This window comes from Schistosoma mansoni, chromosome 3 (genome assembly GCF_000237925.1).
Source record: "Schistosoma mansoni strain Puerto Rico chromosome 3, complete genome".
Classification (NCBI taxonomy): domain Eukaryota; kingdom Metazoa; phylum Platyhelminthes; class Trematoda; order Strigeidida; family Schistosomatidae; genus Schistosoma; species Schistosoma mansoni.
Genome location: NC_031497.1, coordinates 14,709,736 through 14,721,136, shown reverse-complemented (window position 1 = coordinate 14,721,136; position 11,401 = coordinate 14,709,736). Strand labels below are relative to the sequence as shown.

Here is an 11,401-nt window from a genome sequence, read left to right as displayed (position 1 = left end):
AAGGGAAACGAAAATGAAGAAGGCCAAAGAATATACTGTGTCGAGAATTGGAAGCAGATATAAAAAGGATGAATAGAAACTGGAAACAACCGTAAAGGATTGCTCGGGACAGAGTTGGATAGAGGATGATAGTGGGTTGCCTAAGCTCCTCCTCTACGGGGTAACAAGAGTAATTTAGTAAAGTTCATAAAGAAGCTCAAATTGTGTATCAAAAAGAACTTATTCAACCCATTCTCTAAATCATTGTTATATTCACTAATTTTTTTTGAACAATAAATTTTCTCTTCGTTATAATATCCCTTCCTGAAACCATTTCATTTGGATTATGATGTTATAGAATCTGTTTTTCCAATAATAAATCTGTATTCAATTTTCTGGATAATTTTTCAGTTCTTGATAAGAATAATATTATCGTACTATTTTTAGTCTTCTCTCTTTTGCAACTTTGTTCAACTGCAATAATTAAAACCTAACATATTACGAATTATCATTGTCACAATGGAACACTTTTGTGATTGTACAGTTTTGAAGATGACATCTATTTTGTTTTAATAAGCACTTCAAGTGTTTGTTTTAAGTGTGGAGGTTTTAATAGCATCCAAACACTAATTTTGTATCCAGCAAACATGTACATATTTCCCAATAAACTTTATGTATTTGGTTACAAAAATATTATTTTCAACTTTTCTCTAGACAACAAAATGGAGTCTAACAGTTCCTGATATAAACATACATTTTCGTTAGTTGTCAGTCAAAATGATTAATTACAAGGCAAGTTTTGCCTACATTAGAAATGTTATATTTACTAAACAATAAATATGATATTTCAAACAGAGAAAAAATAAGTATATAAATATATCACATTGTTCAACCGCCATTCATCTTCTGTCGTCTAAATGATGCAAAAAGTGCAGTTTAATCAATGTAGTTCAATGTTGATGAAAATAAGCTGATAATGTTTAACATTATGAATTCAAGTACGAATTATCAATAGACTTGAAAGAAATTATACTTTCCAATGATTACATTAGTAAGCAAGGAATTTCGTCAGTCTAAAATTGGATTAAGTTTGAAATAAGTCAATAATAACAGAGTTTGTTATGTGAAATAAACATTGACAAAAATGGAGTACAATGATAATCATAGCATTAGATAAACATTAAATGTTAAATATAGAAGTGAAATTAAATTATATTAGTTTAGTAAGTGGTTCTCACAATACTGGGAGAAAAGTAAACAATATATAATGAAGTTCAGCTTTATATAACTGTTAAGATAAAGCACTGTTTAAGTAAAACGTTTACTCCATCATTTGAGCAACTACTTCCATACGATACAGCTATGTATGCAAATATATTATATAGTCAGAATATCATAGATAAAATTAGAGCTTTAAGGATGTGATGCATAGATCATAAGTAAATTAAGAAGAGTGATACTAGTTATATTGTTCAGAGTTACCATAAGTCTGTTTTGTGGAGAAACAGCTTCATCACGCTCATAAAAGTACACTGTCAAATGTAGTTTAACCTCTCTGAAGTATTTTCTAGTATCTAACCACCTATGAAAAATATACTTTTTTACCAACCGTTTCGTCCTATATATACAGATGATCTATTTGACACTTAATTTTTTAAAAAGACTATTTGTAACATTTCGTCCTAAAACAACAAGGCATCAGATTCTATCTCAATGAATCCAATCAAAACTAAATACTCAAATATCAATGAAGATGATTGCGTTCACTTAAATTATCGAAACTGTTAACTAGTTAACACCATAAAAAGAATAATCAATCATTGTCTTGTGACGTAATATATTTTGCACAGTAAAACTATTTAGTAATAAAATTAGATCAATACTTATAAGAGGTTCACATATATTCCTTGTTTTTTGAGATACTGAATACGATACATCCAAGACATTTGTAAGGGCACTTTTTTCTGTTATTTTCTAGAAATTATTCAATAAGTTGTCTATTAAGTCATATCTAGCTTGTAATCACCAGGTGCCACTCAATGTGTTTAAATGATCAGGTTAGTTTTATAATTTAAGAGCTAATATTTGTGAAAATATTACAATAAAACACAAAATTTGCATGCTCTTATTTAGACTGATGTAATACCAAAATGTTTGATTTTTATTGTTCCAAGTTGTTTGATGAAAGTAAAAAATAGAACCGTTTATATTCACTTACCCATTTATGTCACCATTTTATTATCACTGTTATTATCAGAATGACATTGTTATTTCCCAAAACTTACACATTTATCACTGTCATATAAATCATAGTAATAAATCCAAAGAAGAATAACGAAATTTCATCAGTCTTTTGTGTATATATATCGTGTGTATACATATCGTTTCTGCACGTTTAAGTACAGCTTAAGTAAATGATTTCGTCGAAAAAAATTGCACGCTGCTTAGGATTCCCACAATAGGATGAAACAGCCGTCAAGTGCTTCCAGGTTTTCATTTGTGGTCTAGCTTCAATTGACTCATGCTTTCAACTATGCAAATATATATATTATTGATTTCAAAAGTCGTATTACTAAGTGATATGTGCGTTGTCAAGATGTCTTGAATATATTTAGGCTGATTTCATAATCAGAACAATCGTATATTTAAAATCACAAATCAATTCTAAAATTTCGAGAGTGTAATAAGACGATGATTATCAGATCTATGTGATGATAGATTAGCGCAATACATTTCGAACAATCTGATCACACATATACTTGTGAAAAACATTTATATATAAAAATAAAAGGTCAACTAGACTGGAAAAGGGGGTAAGAGTAGACAATTTGACACCTAATTACTCTGAATAATAGGCCAATATTACCTGGGTAGGTTTAAGGTGAGAATAAACTGTTTTTGAATACATAAAGAGGGTTTGAATTTTCGTATGGCTAAGGTTTCAATAAACCTTAATATACGCCCTTTTACACTTTTATACAACACCACAAAAGCCGAGTTTAGATCAATCGTATGACCTGTTTCGATCATATGTTTGGCAATAGAGTATGATAGATGTTTATTTTCTACTCTTATCGGGTCATTTGATTCTATTTGTTTCTGCAACCATTTCGGTACATGTTCACACACTCTAATTTTCAGGTCACGATTGCTCCTCCCTATGTATGTGTGACCACACACACATTTGAATTGGTAAACGCAGTGGGATGTGACACAATCGTTTTCATATCTTTGTTCTTAACAAGTATATGTGTGATCAGATTGTTCAAAATGTATTGCACTAATATATCACATATTACTGATAATCTTCGTATTCTTATTACACAATCGAAATTTATCAAAGGGACTAATTGCTTTCAATTATAAAATATTTTTTTATAGTTGAAATCATGAAGCTAGACCACCATGGAAAACCTGGAAGCACTAGACGGTCGTTTCGTCCTATTGTGGGACTCCTCAGCAGTGCGCATCCACGATCCCGCCTCGCGAGATTCGAAGAAACAAATTGAATATTGTGAAAATAATGTTAATTGTCGTTAATTAATGAATAGCTATCTTCAGAATAATATGGGCACAGATTTATCTTAAATAAGTAAATTCAGTGTAGTCATTTATTTATTACAATCCAGTTCATAAAATACTGTTTTCAATGACATACGTCTTGTATATATTCGTAGGTCTCATTACGTTTAAAAGTTTTGGTGTTAAGTTACTTTTAATTCATATACCGGAAATTTATAACCATGAAACGAGTTACAAATTTAATTCACCAGTTTTCTTTAAAACTAAATTCAAATAATTGTTTATCATCAAATTAATCATATTTAACAGGCATAATCCAACTATATGTGTTAACTGAGAGATTCAAAAGTTTATGAATGAAATGGTTACAGTTTAATTCTAATGGTTTAGATGAACCTCTAGCTTACCTATTCTTAATGATATAAATATTAACTTATAGTTACAAACGGTCAAATAAAAAGAATTGTGACTACAATCTAATTGATCTATTTTTATGAAACTAGTCTTCAGTTGTAATTGAGATCATGAACCTTTCAGTTCTAGACCGCCATTGAAAATCTGAAAACATTAGGTGGTCATTATGTTCCAGCACAAGCTTCCTCATCACTGATCATCCATGATCACGCATGCGGAACTTGAACCCAGGACCTCCTGTCTTGTTTGCCGACGCTTAACCCCTAGACCAATTAGCCGACATTCGACAGTGTTAATGTTATACTTTAATAAATCTACGATATAGCGCGACCTTTTCAGACGTTGACACCGTTGAATGGAAGCCATGTTCTGGGGTGTTCGTTCACAAAATCGGAGGTTCTGGGTTTAAGTCCAAAGTGTGAGATCGTTAATGCGTACTGCTAAGCAGTGCTGTGCTAAGACGAAAATGCTGTCTAGTGCTCTCATGTTTTCAATAGTTGTTTAACATTGATCGGTTTATGGTCTCAATGAAATTCAACAATCTCCACAACCCTATACTGGTACGTATACTTCAGTGGTACAGTTACATTTAACAAAAAAAGTAATAAAAAAACCATTCCTTTAGGACGACGTGTGGTTAAATATGCTAACAGCCACAAACTTACTGCATTGGTTTCTAGGGACTAAAAATAAATAAAAGACTAATATGTGCACACCGTGGCCTTTGAAAATTGAGACATTATATAATTATCTCCACTCCACAGTACTTTGTGATTTAATTCACCGTTTTCCCTTCAGGGGTTATTTAAACGAGAAAGAAAAAAATCGGATTATTTTATTTTCTCATTACCAAAATCTACTTAAGTATACTCTGAAGAGCACCAGAAAATATTTCCATTCTAAAATCAATGCATTTTCTACATTACACATGAATGAATGCATTAACTAACGTATCAACTTTAGTAAGGTATTGAGTGATTTATGTCATCACAAAGTTAACAAGTGACTTAAGTTGATTGTTTAAAAACACGTTCATCATCATTTAGGGGAAATTAATCGTTATTTATTAAACAAGTGTTAGCGATATTCTTAAATGCAGTCCGGAATTACCATCACTAATTCGACTTGATTTTTTTTCAAAATTACTGTTAATGAATATTCCATTTTAAAATCTTCATCAATTTCCTCAACCTTTTTTAATCTAATGAGCATAGCATTAACAACACCACAGAGAAATTTTTTAAAAAACTTTTTGATTGAGTAGAGGATTGTAAGGAAATCCAGGATTTGTATCTTCTTTGATTGTTAATTATGGTTGGTTGTCTAATCTCATTGAATTTAATTAATTGATTATTATCAGGAGATATGGAACTTGAATTTCGTATCTTCTGAAATATGTAATTTTCTAGTCGACATGATGTTATATATATTTTTTTGTTAAGATCCATTAAGCAGATTATTTTACTCCACACACTTGTACAATTGTCAGACAGTAAATTTATCTTATGCTATTTCTCATCATACGTGATTATACTGTTTTACGTAATTCGCAGAACATACTATGATCCTTAAAAAGTGGTTTATTATGTGTTATGTCTTTATGGCCTGTTAATTATCACATGATACGATCGACAATTAGGACATAGACTTTTTGATCAGATCAATGACGCATAAACCAGTAGGAACAACCTAGAGTTGATTCTCAGTTCTTATTGGTCTATCTAGATAGTAGCCTCTCGCCTAACCCAGAAATAACATTATGATTATGAAACTATTTAAATACGAGTTCTATTCTATAAGTGACCTTCAAATAAAATGTAATTATTTCATAATTCTTTGTATGGCATTACTGACCACCTCAGGTATCAGAAGAAATATAAGCTTTCTATTTATGTACAGAGTTGTCTTAGTAATAAAAACCTTAAGAAAAGGTCTTATGATACTCATATTTTATCTCCATGAATTTTCGCATTCAACTTTGTTAATCATTAGTTGTGTTTATTTTCCAAGCGATAAATGTGCAACTGGTTACCAATTAGTACTCTATATTATATTTATCTAGTCCACAGTGCTAAGCAAGTCCTATCTATAGAGTAACAAAATGTAACTAGGTTTTCAACATCTCCCAACCTATATCTGGATATCATATGGTTTAATGGGGCCTGAAGAAAGATCTGGATGTTTGTTTCATACCAGCTGGCACTTTGCAGCAAGACGTATTTTCACTCATAATGGAACTAATACTCATCATATAATTTTGATGTTTGTAAATCAGTATTGTTGACATAATGAAGTATAGCTTCGGAGTAAACTCCATGACTATGACATTGAATGATATTGTTTTGAGTCCAGTGGGAATATTCGATTCCATTTACACTGCAGATCATCATTCTGATGAATGACAGCTCCAAAAATGAATGCAGATTCATATCGTTCTGGTGATTGATTCCAAACATCCAATATCTTAATATAACTACTTACCATTTTGTCTTGCAATTAAATCACTTTCGAGAGCATTCTTATCAATCGAAACCGATCATAGAATTGCATAAGTTATGTAGGTAAATTAGGTACTCAAGACCCATCTTTATTCAATTGATCCATGAGACATAGAATGGGATGATGTGCTTGAATATTATTGAGATATACAACAAACTCAACATGGTGATACGATTAGAATAATGTATAGTAATAGTATAGTATATATAATAATTTTGTATATTATGTGCATTAGTTTATTGGATGACTTTCAGTTTATTGCTTTCCTAATTTTAGCTTTTATATCAAACATTTTCAAAGCAATCCAAGTTTTGTATGATCCTTTCAACTAATGGAACATTGAATTCAGACAATTTTCTCATCAAGAAATATTAACATGTAAAAATATGGATAATTTAAAAAAATAAACGGATCAAATATCATATTCCCACACGTATATACAATCAACATGATTAAACGTAATGATTTTGGCTCCAGACAAGGTTGAAAAACAATTCAACCAACAAATAGGACAAAGATATAAATCAAAACTTTTATGTACTATTACTATAACAAAAAAAAGAACTTGTCAAACACGTAAAACAAATTTGATTAGTAATAAAAAAATTTCACATTCTAGACTGTTTCTTTGTCAATTATTTAGTGTTTTTATATTATCAATTGTCAATATTGATTGTACAATTGTTGTACGTTTAGTAATGCATGAAGAACAACAACAAAATACTACACTTGTTGGTGTTTTAATCAAATATATACCGAATTATATTATAGCAGAACATAAACACTTATTATTTAGACCAATTAATAAAGATCATGCATATTTATTTCATGTAACACCAGAAGATGGTAGAATTTATGTAATCAAAAGAATTGATCGAGAAGAATTATGTCCTTACAATGAATTCAATTATCATCAACATCATTTTGTAGAAATACCATCTAATGTACAAATTCAACAACAAACAATATTAAATTTGTACAATGCTTCATATTTACATGATTGTCGATTAACATTCGGTGTAAGTTTAATTAAAATAATAAATAACATAATAGATATCATTGAAGTAATTCGTGTTCATTTAACTGTAAATGATATTGATGATAATTATTGTACATTTACACCTGATTCTAAACAGACTATTTATTTACCTGAAGATATTAAACCTCATTCCCATATTAATATACCATTGCATCAACCTTTGGATCTTGATGCTCATCCAAATCACACTGTCAGTTCCGATAAAATATTTTTATATACAAAAAATAAAACTACTGAAACATATCAGTCAGCTGCATTTCAATCACGTGAACTAGATTTACCATTTAACTTAATTATCTTACCAACTGGATCATTGATTAAGCCATATTTATTAAATCTTTATATAACGAAAGCATTAGATTATGAAACATTAGCTGAATATCATCTAATAATTGAAGCAAACAGTAAGTATGGTAAGTCGAGTCAAAGATGCTACCTCGAATTGAATATCATAGTGCAAGATAGAAATGATTATAAGCCATATTTCACAACGAATTATACAGAAATTAACATCGCTGAAAATTTTAATACAGCTCTACCAATATATACATTTTCAGCTATTGATTTAGACATGGGAGATGTATACAGCAAAATAATTTATGAACTAGATTCCAAAGCGTCAGATCTAATTAAAACAACCTTTTTCATAAATCCTAATAATGGTTCTGTATATCTCAAAAGTAAACTAAATCATAGATCACATTCAATTTATACTATTCCAATTATTGCAAGAAATCCATTCAGTTACGAAGTGAACGTTTCAAAAGAGTCAATTAAAAGCCAGTCAAATGAAGATAACTCTGTTTCATTCAATCCAAAACAAATCGAAACAGATTCTTTTTCAACTGCAAAGTTGGTTGTGAAGGTTATCGATGTTAACGATAACTCCCCTGTAATAACATTCCAGTCACTTGATGGGAATACAACATTAAGTATACCCGAACACTCAAAGAATTTACCATTAGATTTTGCTATCATTTCGGTAACCGATGATGATGATGGTTTGAATGGCAGGATTTCATGTTTTCTCAAAGAAAAATACAGAGACCAATTTAAATTAACATCAATAATTACTAACAATAATCTCGAGACATTGACTGGTGTTGCTAATAGCGGCATAGCTAATAATCAGGGTGATGAAATAAATCTTGAAAAAAGAATGTGGTCTCAGTCAGAAATGATTTATAAACTATCGGCATCCGTATCGTTTGATCGTGAACAAGTTGATTATATAAAATTGATAGTCGAATGCCATGACCATGGAAAACCACCTCTAATGTCAAATAAAGTATTATACGTTGAAATTACTGATAAGAATGATCACAAACCGATGTTTAATTCCAGTGAATTACAATTAGCAATAACGGAAGACAGCGATCCAAAAAGGAAACAGATGCATTATGAAGTTGTAAAACTTCTAGCTACAGATAATGATACTGGGATAAACGCTATAATAAAGTATTACATAGTAGATGACCATAAAATTGCTAATCACTTCCACATTAATGAATTAACTGGGCTTATTCAATCCAAGGGTAACTTGGATCGAGAAATATGTGATCGCTATGAATTTACGGTTGTTGCTCGAGACTGTGGTCTACCAGCTTTATCGAATTCAATCAATATTCAGATTATCATACGTGATTACAATGATGAACAGCCTACATTCGCAAAACAAGTATATGAATTTCATATGACTGAAAACAATCCAGTAGATCAATATATTGGAAGTATTACTTGTTCAGACAACGATCTAGGTAGTAATGGTTTAATTCACTTTGAAATTGAATTAATGCCTTATAATAGACACACTCATCATGCCAGTGAGTTGTCGTTATCTTTATCTTCATTGTCGAAAGCAGCGAATACGGCAAATGGACATTTAGTTAATATATCAACTAAATTATATTTGCCATTTGAGTTACTTAGTTATTACGACACGCAGAAAAGTATTTATTTAGTAAAGATATATACGAAAGGTAAAGTTGATCGTGAAAAGTTGAAAGAAATTTCAGAAATACAAAAAACATCAACATCATCTAAATCCTCATTAACATCTACATTATCACACAAATCTTATGGAATGAAAACTAAAACTTCGAAAATGATTGATAAGACAGACATTGTTGCATATACATTTTGGATTGTAGGTGAAGATCAAGGTCAACCTCAACAACGTGGTCGTTCATTAATACATATTATTGTCGAAGATGAAAATGATAACGAACCATATTTTGTCTTACCAAAAGAAGATCACACTGTTATTGAACTCTCATACTTAGAAATAGTACGATATCCAATTATTAAAGTGAGTATTTTTCGCCATTTTCCAGCTATATGATTACCTTTTTAATTTGAGAACATCATTATAAGTACCATTTAAAATGGAGTCACTTTAACAAAAAATTTACAAGTAAATACACAAATAAACAGTAATATATTATAAGATGGTGGTTGAAGGTGGTCAACAGGAAACCCTGGGCCTGGGTTTCGTGCTACTTGCCACTCGTCAGCAAGGTGTACCTGTAATCTTGAGGGAACTGGTGCTCCCTGACGGATTCGATTCCGGGTCACCCAGCTTCACAGTCAGAGACGTTACCACTGAGCTATTCGTGCCGCGACCGACCTCCTGTAGGACTGAGATGTAATCACAATTGATTGGTCACTGAGTGGTGATCCATGTCATACGTGTCAAGTCCTTCTTTGTGCTGATCGAATGCTATCGAAACCCGGGTCCAGGATTTCTTGTTGACCACCTCCAACCACCATCTTACCTCAACATAGTGCACGCAGTGTCGAGCCACCTAGACTAGTGGCCACATTGCAACTTGGTCGATAGCATTCGATCAGCACTAAGAAGTATTTGACACTCATGACATTGATCACCACCCAGTGATCAATCAATTGAGTAATATATTATGAAAATAGTTGTCGACTATATATGTGTAGAATCATTCTAAGCTAAACAGTTTATATTAAAACAAATTCCACACCACTGGATGAAACAAAACTACAGCTTTAACATGACGAAAATGAGAACTTAGTTAATGTATCGAATTAAAAAGGAAAAGACTAATTACTTTGAATGATTTTACTACATCGCTGTGATGTCTTTTTGTTTTTCTTAACAGTTTTTTCAAACTTTTCTAATATTATAAAGTGTTTTTGATTCTTACAAGCCTAGGATATTGTTAGTTTACCTATTACCACTTTTCAAATCAAAATAAATACTTAACTTACTTATGTTAAGTGATAAATACTTGATCCAGTTGAAGTTGAAAGTTACTAATTTAGTTGATTGTTAACGAATTTTCATATAATTATACTACTGATAGACAAGGAAATGAATTGATATAATGGACAGATACAATCAGTGAAATCTTTTTATTTAAATGTTTTGATGATGATAAGATTTGATCATGTTTAAAAGATCTAGTGAATCTAATAAAACCCTGTCGTGCTTGTAAGATTGCGAATATGTACTTTTATGCATCAATCTTATCAGTTGGAATCTTTAGGAACAGAACTCATCAATTACAGATTCCGCCACTGAGACAAATAATTGCCAATTTATTTTTGTCATTAAACTTGCAAACAATGATTTTATATTATATATGCTGCACAATAACAAGCAAAAATGTTGTGTGCTGAAATAAGTTCATTTGCTCCATTTTACATTACATACTGCCACATAAGAGTAAACATTCGACAATTTCACCATAGAATGTTTGTCCATATGTGTGTGTATGCCTGTGTAATTGATCGGCAGATCAAAACATAAAAAAAACATGATTAAATACTGAATGAAGATGAGTATCACCATCAACAAAATCATAAAATTGAGAAAACTAAAATAACAAATTGTAAACAAAATGTTGTGAAAAGTCACATTTCACCGTCTTCTAAAGGTATCAAATAGAGAACTGATGTAATATGTTTCTACGAATT

The 11,401-nt window shown here is 30.9% G+C and overlaps 1 protein-coding gene across 1 annotated transcript in view; it reads left to right on the top strand.

Annotated features, from left to right (window-relative positions):
• Positions 1–6,875: 6,875 nt before the first annotated feature.
• Positions 6,876–11,401, top strand: part of Smp_131600 (putative cadherin) — a gene marked incomplete at both ends in the record, with an annotated part of 29,991 nt that continues 25,465 nt past the window's right edge. Inside the window, one exon of the mRNA XM_018799360.1 lies at positions 6,876–9,761. Within this exon, the coding sequence (XP_018651157.1) occupies positions 6,876–9,761 (2,886 nt within the window). The remainder of the gene's footprint in view (positions 9,762–11,401) is intronic.